This window comes from Jaculus jaculus, chromosome 12 (assembly GCF_020740685.1).
Source record: "Jaculus jaculus isolate mJacJac1 chromosome 12, mJacJac1.mat.Y.cur, whole genome shotgun sequence".
In the NCBI taxonomy this organism is placed as follows: domain Eukaryota; kingdom Metazoa; phylum Chordata; class Mammalia; order Rodentia; family Dipodidae; genus Jaculus; species Jaculus jaculus.
This window is the reverse complement of record NC_059113.1, coordinates 108,937,594-108,949,830: the sequence shown is the minus strand read 5'-3', so window position 1 is coordinate 108,949,830 and position 12,237 is coordinate 108,937,594. Positions and strand designations below refer to the sequence as shown.

At 47.8% G+C, this 12,237-nt stretch overlaps 1 protein-coding gene across 1 annotated transcript in view; it reads right to left on the bottom strand.

Moving 5' to 3' along the window:
- Positions 1–12,237, bottom strand: part of Med12l (mediator complex subunit 12L) — a 291,510-nt gene that overhangs the window by 240,130 nt on the left and 39,143 nt on the right. The window contains exon 5 of the mRNA XM_045131454.1: positions 11,734–11,893. Coding sequence (XP_044987389.1) covers positions 11,734–11,893 — 160 coding nt within the window. The remainder of the gene's footprint in view (positions 1–11,733; positions 11,894–12,237) is intronic.

Below are 12,237 nucleotides of genomic sequence, written 5' to 3'. Positions count from 1 at the left end.
GACTTAAAGAGTGGGTCCAAGATGCTAATAGATACAAGGTTAGTGGTAATGGAAAGATTCTAAAATGTCTTGGATGGTTTCATAACTGAACATATCACTGAGCAGTATGTTGCAAGTGGGTTAATTCTAGGTCATATTTATTATATCTCAGTGAAGCTGTTTTATATGCATATATTAAATGGTTTTTAATACTCAATTGCCAATAAGAAGGCATCTGGAACCGGCCCAGGAGATAAAGCACTTGTCATGCAAGCTGGAGGACCTGGGTTTGCAATCTCAGCATGCACACAAATGCTGAGTGGATGTGGCAGACAAACCGTAAGCCCAGCGCTGAGAAAGGGCGTACGCGGAGTTACCAGCGCAAGCTGACTAAATCGAGCAGCCAAACCAGGGAGCTCTCAAGCAAGAGACCCTGCCTCAGGAAAGAAAGTGGAGACCAATCAAGGGAAACACAGCTCCCACATGCATACACACATCCATGTGTCCACATGTCACAGACAGAGGGAGGGAGGGAGGGAGAGAGAGAAACCATTTGCATTTCATAAGGGAAAGAAAAGACAATAATATAATTTATGAGATTCATGGCAGGGAGAAAGGGTTAGGGAGATGAGAGACAGGAACTAGACTGGCCACAAATTATGGTTCAAGCTGGTTGAAGGGTTAATGGGTTCATCCATACGCTGTACATTAGTGTACGTTTGAATGTCCACAACGTAAGGCTTTAAAAAGTTATCAGTTATATTCTATAAAAGGGGTCAGAGTAGCTGAAACCCGCCATCCAGCCGTGTTTGCTTGGGGAGTGAAAAGAGCTGCTTGGCAACCTGGACAAACAGAGGTCTCCAGTGCACCTGAGACCAGAGCCCAGAGGGTCAGGGCAGGGCCAGGCCGCTGGGTTCTTCTGAGCCATCAGTTCCCTGGACCTGCTATCTGCTGGGGGGAGGAGAAACAGCAGGCGACAGAGTGCTCCGCGGGCTGCTGGTACACACAGGAAACACTCCGAAGTGAACACATCACTCAAACACACGTATGCTTCTGAAGTTTTAGTAGTAGAGAGCTTTCCTGGTACAGTGATTTGAATGTGAAATGTCCCCCACAGCCTCCTGTGTTTGTGACTAAGTCTCATACTCCGTCCCCAGGTGGTGGAGCCTTTAGGAGACGGAGCCTTGCTGGACAAATGTGTCACTGAGCCTTGAGGTTTATTAGCCCGGCTCCAGCCCAGTTCTCAGACTCCTCCCCCCAGTATGTGACAAGATGTGAGCCAGCTTCCTGCACATGCCATCCTTTGTCAAAGCGTCTAATGCAGGTGGGAAACTGCTGGGATGTGAGGCTAAAAAATAAAAAATAAAGTGATGGATTCTTGGGACTTGGAGAGACATCTGAATGCACCTAGGGCCAAGCGGATATGCTCTGGTATGCCTGAGACTGAGAAGAGGAAGAAAGGGAATAGAATCGTGAATTGTGTGTGGTTCTGACCAAAACAGACAACGGAGAAAGCCGACCTCCAGGAGCCAGGGATCCTAAATGCCAGAGCCGGATGACCGCTAGGGGGCGCCGGGGACACGCACAGACTTGCATCCACCTGCAGGTGTCTAGCTTGGGGTCCAGAAATCTGAGCTTGGAACCAGCAGCCCAGACAACTGGCCCCCGCAGGGACAGACAGTGGAGCCCGTTCCTTATCACAATGATTAACAGTCACTGGAAAGATCTGAGTAAAGGAATGTCAGGGTAAGATATGTGACTGAAGGCTCAGGAAGTTGAAACAACGTGAAAGGAGAGGGAGGTGACAAGACAGCGCAAAGGACCGTGCGCCATCCTTCTGCGGGAGAGCAGTAACCCACGCGACTCCCGCGATGCTGCGGGAGTGAGGCGCCCGGGTTCTGGAGGGACAGCTCGGGGTACAGAGGACAGAGCAGCGGCCGGCTGGGGAGGAGAGCTGCGATCAGTCTGTTTCATCAACTGTTTGCTTTAGTTAGACTTTTTTTTTTTAATTTTGAAATCATTATAGACTCTCCAGTCCAAGAAACGGACTCCATGTCTTTTAGTAGGTAACATTAAAACGTCTCATCTTGCAAAATTATGGCACAAAATCACCAGAGTACTGACATGGATATAATACACTGGCTTTAGTCAGATTTTCTGTTTCTGGATAAACTCAGTATTGGAGGTATTCATGTGAACTAAGTCCAAGGGCAGGGTAGAGAAGCTTACTACGCAATGTCCCTGTGGTGTCAGCTGTGGGTGATGAGGCCTCACTCTCAAGTCCCCAACGGGGAGCCCTAGGGAGGTGGGGCCTTGCCGGGGGAGGAGCCTGCGGCTCATTAGTCCAGCTCCAAGCCCAGAACTTGACTACTTCCGCCAGACAGTGTGATGCCCCACTTCTGCTCACGCCTCACTTTTCGGCGAGGATGAAAGCTTCCCTGGAGACTGTAAGCCAGAACCAAAACTTCCCTCCCATCAGAGACTTCTGGCCAAGTGTTTTGTGGGCACAAGGGACTACAGAAAGCTGGTCAAGACCCAGATGCGGTTACCCTTACCATGTGGGACATGATGCCCTAAAAGACGTGTTCATGACGGAAAAAGTGTCAGGAACCCAGCAGACACAGTTCAGGGATCCACACTCGAGTCCGCAGAGTGCCGGCACTGGGTTCCTCTCTGAGCACAGGCTTCTCCCGGACGGGCCTGCGGTGTGCCATCTCACTTGGTGGTGATGGTGACAAAGGACCCTGGCGTCAGAGCCATCTGACCTGGTGAGCGGACTCTAGGTATTGGCCAGTTTGGTGTCTTTGGCGCTGGATTGTCTCCATTATTTCTACACAACAGAGCTAGTGCTTACAAGGTGGTTTTGACAATTAGATTGGGACGCAGTAAGGAGTGACCGCAGACACATGGTGTGGTCCCCGGTGAGGTGGAGGGGAGTCTGACAGGTTGAAGCAGGGCCAGGGTGTGGCCGAGGGAGGGGAAGGTGCAACCTGCCACTGAGGACAAAGGGCGCTGTCCGGGAGGGAAAGGACATCTGAGTTGGGGAGGAGACACCCCTCACACAGGAGGCAGGAACCGCCCAGGTTTGGTGTGCCACAGCTCACTCACACCCATGGGGCAGGCACGCTTGAAGACTTCATGGGGGAAGAAAGCAGGGAGGCCATGTGAGGGGGGAGCAGCGAGGCCGGGACAGGGGACGGGCAGGGGCAAGGGCCGCACGGGCTTCCGGTGGGGGGGGGTGACCTCGTCCTGGGCCACACACGGGCGGGCCGGGCCCGACCTCGCCAGCGGCACTGCACACCAGGGCTCCCTGCCACTTTAAAGTGAACACACGAGCTGTCACATTTAGGGTGTGTGGTTTTGCTACTTGACCTTTTTCCCTATCAACCCCACACACGCATCTCAAACCAAGGCATGGGCCAACCACGGAACCCAATTTTAGCCCTAGAAGGAGAATTTCTTATTTATCGCAGGCTTCTTCCCGCAACTTCAGCTTGGTGGGGGGGGGTGTCTCTAATGGAGGGCCACACACTGAGCATGTCAGAGGAGCTCGCCTGCCAGAGGGCCAACTGTCTGACATTAGCATTAAGGATAGCACTGTCCCTAATCTTCAGATTTCTGTAGATCTTGGAGGGGGCCTTAGCGTGGTGTGAGATTCCCCAAAGAATGACAGGGGCAGTATTTTTTTTTATAAAGATTGAGCTGGTACATTTAATTAACCTCTCAGGAAATATCCCAACCACCTTGAGCCAGGCTGGGGGCTCAAGCACACTAGCAGACTTGGGAAGCAGCCCAGCCCTCTGCCTCTGCCTCCCTGAGCTCAAAACATTCCCGAGGCCCCCAGGGACGGCTTGTGGGCAAGTCCCTCCTGAGGATCCAGGTGACGAGAGAAGGGACGGAGAAGTCAGGATGGAGAAAGACACCTGCTGCCTGCCTCCGGCGCCCCAGCGATGCAACACAGCCAGGCTTGTCACGACATGGGAGCCTCATGGCCCTCTTCCAGCTTCTGTTACAGCTCACAGAAGACAGCTCAGTCACGTGCACAGGGACAGAACCAAGGCGGCAGCATCTGCTGCTTTCCACCGCGGTGGAGCCCCAGACGGGCCGTGAGCAGAGCTGCAGCCGTAATTGCAGGCATGGTGTTGGCTCCAGAGGGGCTCAGGGGGGCTGCTGTGAAGTCTCTACTTCGCAACAAATTTAGACAGCTGAGGGCTTCTGGTCAGGGCACGTCCCATTGCCAGGTAACCAAACAAAATCCTTACAAGGTGTGCTTGTTGCCACCAGGGTGTAATTGCTTCTTGGGCCTGTCTGTTAAAAAGCCCCGATGTGGATATATACCCACACATACTTCTAGATAGCAGTGAATGTCTGCTGATCTCATCAATAATTCCTATAGTGTTTGATACACATAGTTTTCGTTTTTGTTAGATCTTGCCAAGCCCCCTGCCACAGTATAACATAGATCAGACCCACCCACATAACTGTTGTAAGCAGGCAGGTGGAAAATAAGTAAGGTCTCGGTGGAAGGTGAGAGCATGCCGAGCGCTTATACCCTTCCGTGGGGCAGCCAGCAGGTAGGATCTACAGGGAAGAAGCAGGACTATAGGCATGTTCACTAGAGAGGAAAGGCGCAGTGGACGGGAGGGCTGAGCAGAATGCTGTTAGGAATGAGAACCGGAGCTTAAGGACAGTGTATATATCGCAGTTACCACCCAGGGGCTGGGACAAAGCGCCAGAACAGCAGCAGCATAGGGAAGAAGAGGGTTTATTTCAGCTTACACCCTCTGGAAGTTTCATCATGGCACACGACAGAACAGAGGCTGGGCACAGCATCTTGACACAGCACCTTTACAACCAACTCAAAAAGAAAAAGGATAAAGATCCAAACAAAATAAAATACATTGTAACACAAAGAATAAAACAAAACCCACAAGCCCACACATCAATGAGTAAGGATACAGATACACCTCCCATGCAGATGGATGCCAAATACTCAAGGGCTATATCCTTCAGGAAGGAAGCGACAGTTCCCGTCCTCACCTGTGGGCTGTCTACCCAGACGCCCCCTACTGATCCTCACGTGTGGGCTGTCCACCCAGACCTCCTCCCACTGATCCTCACCTGTGGGCTTTCCACAGAGACTCCCCTGGGCCGATCCTCATGTATGGGCTGTCCACACAGGCAGCCGTCCAGAGAATAGTGTGGAAAGAGATTGGAATAGGAGTGCAATAACTGCACAGGGAAGAAACCAGACAAATTCTACCTCAGTTTGGTGACTGAGGTCTCCATCAACAGTGATGACCCATGGGTATAGCATGTGTCCTTGCAGTAATATGAGAATGTCATTTGTCCTCTGCCGTCTGTCTCCCAACAGCTACCGCCCCTTCCAAGGTAAGAAGCACGGGAGAAGCCGTGCATCACATGGAGGCTTTGAAGGCAGCTCAGCGGATGCGAGTGCTCCAGCCTGTGCGTGAGGACGTGAGTTTGAACCCAGGTACTCTCGTAAAATGCCAGGCATGGCCACACATGCGAGTCACTGCTGTGCCGAGGGGACAAGAGACAAGGTAACCTCTGGGGCTCACTGGACAGTCAGTCTGGCGGGAAAGAAGATGGCAGCTTTGGGCGGGTCAGCGAGAGACTGGTCTTGGGAAAACAGGGCCCAGCGTTCACCTCTGGCCTCCACAGACAGGTGCATGAAACTCCATGACTACACACACACGCACACACAGACAGGTGCTAAGACTCCATGACTACACACACACGCACACACAGACAGGTGCTGAGACTCCATGACTACACACACACACACACACACACAGACAGGTGCATGAGACTCCATGACCACACACACATGCACACACAGACAGGTGCTGAGACTCCATGACTACACACACACGCACACACAGACAGGTGCTGAGACTCCATGACTACACACACATGCACACACAGACAGGTGCTAAGACTCCATGACTACACACACACGCACACACAGACAGGTGCTGAGACTCCATGACTACACACACACACACACACACACACAGGTGCATGAGACTCCATGACTACACACACACGCACACACAGACAGGTGCATGAGATTCCATGACCACACACACACACACACACACACACACACACACAGGTGCTGAGACTCCATGACTACACACACACACACACACAGACAGGTGCATGAGACTCCATGACTACACACACACGCACACACAGACAGGTGCTGAGACTCCATGACTACACACACACGCACACACATACACTCCATGCGTAAATATGCCAAGTGATAAAACACATTACGAATATTTTATACTAAGAACTAACCAATAAACATAATATACCACATAAACAGATATAAGGACAGAAATCACATGACCATCTCAACAGACCCAGAAAACTCCTGCGACAAAGTCCAACCCCCTTTCCCAACCAAAGTCTTGCAGAGACTGGGACTATACGTAACATATCTCAACATCATAAAGGCTGAAAACAACAATTCCATAGGGAAAATTAAAAGTATTTACTCTGAAACCAGGAATGTGCTTTTATTCAATACCATGCTCAAAGTCCTGGCTAGAGCATTAAGGTAAGAGGTAGAGGGCTGGAGATGGCTTAGTGGTTAAGGTGTTTGCCTGCAAAGCCAAAGGATCCCGGTTCAATTCTCCAGGACCCAGTAAGCCAGATCCACAAGAGGGCTTGTGCATCTGGAGTTTGTTTGCAGTGGCTGGAGGCCCTGGAATGCTCATTCATTCTCTCCCTCTCTCTCTCTCTTTTGCTCTCTCTCTGCCTCTTTCTCTCTCTCAAATAAACAAATAAGTAAATAAATAAATTTTTTTAAAAGATAAGAAGTAGAGGGCTGGGCAATGGCCCAGTGGTTAAATGTACGTGGTTGCAAAGCCGGCTAGCCTCAATTCAATTCCCCAGTACCCACATGGAGTCAGATGCACAAAGTGGCTGTATGTGTCTGGAGTTTGTCTGCAGTGGCAAAAGCCTCTGCTGCACCCATACACCCTCTCTCCTTATCCCTTCTCTCTCTCGAATATTTTTAAAAGACAAAAGATAGGAAGAATGGGGCACAAACAGGAAAAGAAGTAAACATGTCCCTCTTTGCAGATGCTGTGAACCGCAACGACTCCACCAGAAATCTCTCACACATGGCGACCCCACTCAGAAAGGCTGTAGAACATGCAGTCAGCACACAGAAATCAGCAAGACACAGTAAGGACAGGAAAAAGTAATTCCTCTTTACAATGGCTTCAAAAATAAAATAAAATATTTAGGAATAAACCTAGCCAAAGACGTGAAAGATCTCTACAATGAAAACTTTTAAGACCCAAAAGTGGGGCTAGGGAGATTGCTCGGTGGTTAGAGACACTTGCTTGCAAATCCTGCCAGCATTCATATAAAGCCAAACAGGTATTCACTTGTAGGGGCAAGAGATCCAAGTATACACCTAAATAAATAAATAAATAAAATGTTTTTTAAAGACCCTAAAGAAAGAAACTGAAGACAATCCTAGAAGATCAGAATGATCTTCCATGCTTATGAACTGGCAGTGAAAGTCAACAACTCACAACAGTAGTTTGAAAATCAGGGCTGGAGAGATGGTTTAGCAGTTAAGCGTTTGCCTGTGAAGCCTAAGGACCCAGGTTCAAGGCTCAATTCCCCAGGACCCATGATAGCCAGATGCACAAAGGGGCACATGTGTCTGGAGTTCGTTTGCAGGGGCTAGAAGCCCTGGCGCCCCCATTCTCACTCTCTCTCTATCTATCTGCCTTTCTCGCTCTGTCTGTGGCTCTCAAATAAATAAATAAATAATGAACAAAAAAAATTAAAAAAAAAATAAAATCAAAAAGGCCTAATTCAACACAACCCAGGAGGGACTAATTTAACATTTACGTGCAGAGATACGAAGAAGTAAGTCTTTTTAATAGGGATTGCATTGAATCTTTAGATCACATTTACAAATACAGCATTGTTACAATATCAACTCTGACTATTTCTAGAATGGCCTTAAACAGATTTCTGCCATTTTGTACTTACATATTTATATAATAAACCAATATTCTAACCATTAAAAACTATGAAATGTTTTGTTTTATTTTGTTTTGTTTTATCAAGGTAAAGTCTCACTCTAGACCTGGAATTCACTATTTAGTCTCAGGGTGGCCTCAAACTTGCAAATATCTTCCTACCTCTGCCTCACTAGTACTGGGATTAAAGGTGTGCACCATCATTTCTCGATGAAATTAAAATATTGATCAACTCTGGAAAGCGAAAGCACTGAAGATACTCTATATCCTCTACCGTCAAATATCCAGCCGAGATACAATTCTCAACATAAATTCCTCAAATTGCTATGCAAATTTGTTTTCATTAATAAATGATAAAACTATATGCATGCCAAAGAATTATTTTAAAATAACTTTCTTTATGATGTACTATCAAAATAACTAAAATATATAAAACATCACATACTTCCATATGGGCAATATTAGCAAAATAATTCCTAGAGACAATGAAAATTGGAGGATGATCCAGTGCACTGTAGTAGATACATTTGATGAGAGAGAGAGAGAAGCTGTAATCATATTATCTCATCTCTAGATTGTTAAGTACAAACATGAAAAATACAAAATCTTTTGTATAAGGAGGAAGGAGAAAAGAAAATATGTGTATTTTCTAACTTCTGAAAGAAATGAAAACTCACAAGATTAGTGCTAGTCAGAAATGAAATGACTTCAGGGCTGGAGAAATGCCATGGTTCAGGTGCTTGCTTGCTAAGCCTAAGGACCCAGGTTCAGTTCCCCAGTACCCACATAAGCCAGATGCACAAGGTGGCACATGCATCTCTGAAGTTTGTCTGCAGTGGCTAGAGGCCCTTGTATGCCGATTTTCTTTCTCTATTTGCCTCTTTCTCTCAAATAAATAAATAAATAAAATATTTTTAAAAGAAATGGTTTCATAAGAATACACAGAATTGGGCTGGAGAGATGGCTTAGCGGTTAAGCGCTTGCCTATGAAGCCTAAGGACTGCGGTTCGAGGCTCGGTTCCCCAGGTCCCACGTTAGCCAGATGCACAAGGGGGCGCACGCGTCTGGAGTTCGTTTGCAGAGGCTGGAAGCCCTGGCGCGCCCATTCTCTCTCTCTCCCTCTATCTGTCTTTCTCTCTGTGTCTGTCGCTCTCAAAAAAAAAAAGAATACACAGAATTGTATAAAGGAATAAAATTAAGAAGCAAAATTTCTGCATAAATTTAATAGTTATTATATTAAAATGTCAAGAAACTGCATATTAAAATATGAAATAATATTTTCAAAACCAACCTTAAAATGAAAACAAACTGAAATAACGTGCCCATTTTCCTGAGATAGAATCTCTTGCTGGACCTGGGCTGCCTGACCTACTGGCTCCACCTTCCCCAGCGCTGGAATCCCAGGCACACAGAAGAATGTCCATTTTGTACACTCTTATCAAACAGTGGTATTGGGCTTGCTTCATCAGTGAGTGTGGAAATGTTTAGGGAACAGACTATTAGGAAAAAGAATAGTTCACCCCACAGACTCCATTCCTCAGTGGAGAATGGCTGTCCTCAAAGCTGGTGTCACCTGTTCAGTTAAAACCCACTTTTCATGCCTAAGTAAAGTATGAATTTCAATTAAGCTTATACCAGCCCTACTGTCCGGGTTTCAGAGAAATTGGTCACAATAAAACAACATAGACATCTTCTTTATGACATGTGGGATACAAGAAACACTGTGAAAATATTGGGACAGTCCTGACTTGAAGCTTGTCCCTGGATCCAAACAAGTGAGCATGCGGTGTCTTCCCGGACCAGAACTGAAAGAAAGCTGGCTGCTTAGATAAGAAACCAGACTGTCGACGGTGCATGCAGCAGGACTTATTTTTGTGTCCAGATGGCCCAGGGAACATGTCACAAACTAATCACTCACTGTGAAACGCTTGCTGTTTCTCCTTCATACTTGATACGGAGAAAGGTTCCAAGAGCAAAGCCCACCAAGCTGAGTCTCTCATCTGACCAGCCCCCCACCCCACCAAACCTCAAGCATGGCACAGAAGAAACGCGGGACAAACGGTGCTGCTCTTGGCAGTTTAACCACAGAGCATTTCCAACCGCCTCTAGTCGGCCCCTAAAAAAGACCTCACAGCCATGACCCAGCAGCACTTGTGCCCTGCCGAACAACCAACAACAATTCCTGGGCAGAATTAGAGAGCCTCTCACCATGCAAGCAAGCGAGCTGTGCTCGGCTCTTCCTGCCCCCATAGCACCAGGGACAACAGTGCTGAGTCCTCTCATGCCCCCCCCACACTGCATCCAGCAGCCAGCCCGCTGCTGGCATCCTCTGCAAGGGGCCCAGACCCACAATGTGTGCATGGCGGCAGCAATCATCACCTGCCCAGGGCAGGAAGGAGCAAGTGCCAGCCAGCCCTTCCCCCCTACCCTGGCGGACACAGGTGCAGATCCAGTTCCATCAAGGCTGTGACGTTACTCAACTTTGAGACTTGGGAAACTCATGTACCAAATAATAATAATAATAATAAAACCTACATTGTAACAGTTGTGATGATAACAAATAATGACAATTAAGTTCCCAGGCCAATGAAGAAAATAATAAATTCTGGCTAGAAATAGCAACAGTCCTCGTGGCAGCTGTATTGTATTAACAGTCTGCACTTATCATAGGCCAGAAATTGTTCTAGCCATTTTAAAAGTATTGATCCAGGCTGGAGAGATGGCTTAGTGGTTAAGGCACTTGCCTGTGAAGCCTAAGGACCCAGGTTCAATTCTCCAGGTCCCACATAGGTCAGATGCACAAAGTGGTGCATGAGTCTGGAGTTCGTTTGCAGTGGCTGGAGGCCTTTAAGCACCCATTCTCTCTCTCTCTCCCTCTCTCTCTCTCTCTCTCCTCTCTCCTCTCTTCTCTCTGCCTCTCTCTGCCTCAAATAAAAATAAAAATAAATAAAAGTATTGACTCATTTCATTCATCCCCATTTTACAGACAGACAGGGTTGTAACAATAATAATAAAACCTGGGCTGGAGAGATGGCTTAGCGGTTAAGCGCTTGCCTGTGAAGCCTAAGGACCCCCAAGGCTTGGTTCCCCAGGTCCCATGTTAGCCAGATGCACAAGGGGGCACATGCGTCTGGAGTTCGTTTGCAGAGGCTGGAAGCCCTGGCACACCCATTCTCTCTCTCTCCCTCTATCTGTCTTTCTCTCTGTGTCTGTCGTTCTCAAATAAATAAATAAATAATTTTAAAATAATGATAATAATAAACCCTGCCATGACTTCCCACCATCTACCAGAGACCAAATCTCTCTCTCTCTCTCTCTCTCTCTCTCTCACACACACACACACACACACACACACACACACACACACACACACGTCAATCCCCAGCAGCCTGGGGGCTACAGGGGTGAGCCTGGGCTAAAGTGAGACTCTGCCTCAGCGGGTGGAGAGGAGGGGGAAAGGACAAGAGACTAGAGAGATGGAGAGATGGCCCAGCAGTTAAAGACACTTGCTTGCAAAGCCTGGGTTTGGCTCCTCCGAACCCACACACACACAAAGCGGCATATGCGTCTGGGGTTTGTTTGCAGTGGCAAGAAGTATGCCCATTCTCTCTTTAAATCTCTCAGTCTCCCTCTCAAATAAATAAAACTATTAAAAAAAAAAAAAACATAGAACCACAAGAGAAAAGTGTAAGGCAAAACACGCTGCCTCACTTACCCAAGTTAGGGTCAGGAGCCGGACGTTTCTTAATTTTAGCTTCAGAAACAGCAGAGTAGTAAGCACAGGTCATCTTGATCAGCCACGTTGCTCGGACCATTGGCACTGAGTATTTGGCTAAGTAAGCAAAAACATCCTCTTTTTTGCTAAGGATGGGAACCTAAAAAGAAAACAACGTGTGTGTAAGAATCACACTGTACCTCTGCTAGCTAACCCTGGAGGAGAGGGAAGAGGAAGAGGCTGCAAGTTACCTGCTGCTCTAAGAAAGTGCATGCGGACCGGAATTTCAGGCGCTAGTGCATGCACTTAGGAAGGAAGGCAGAGGAAGGACCGCAATTTCAGGCGCTAGTCCATGCACTTAGGAAGGGAGGGAGAGGAAGGACCGCAATTTCAGGCGCTAGTCCATGCACTTAGGAAGGGAGGCAGAGGAAGGACCGCAATTTCAGGTGCTAGTCCATGCACTTAGGAAGGGAGGCAGAGGAAGGACCGCAATTTCAGGTACTA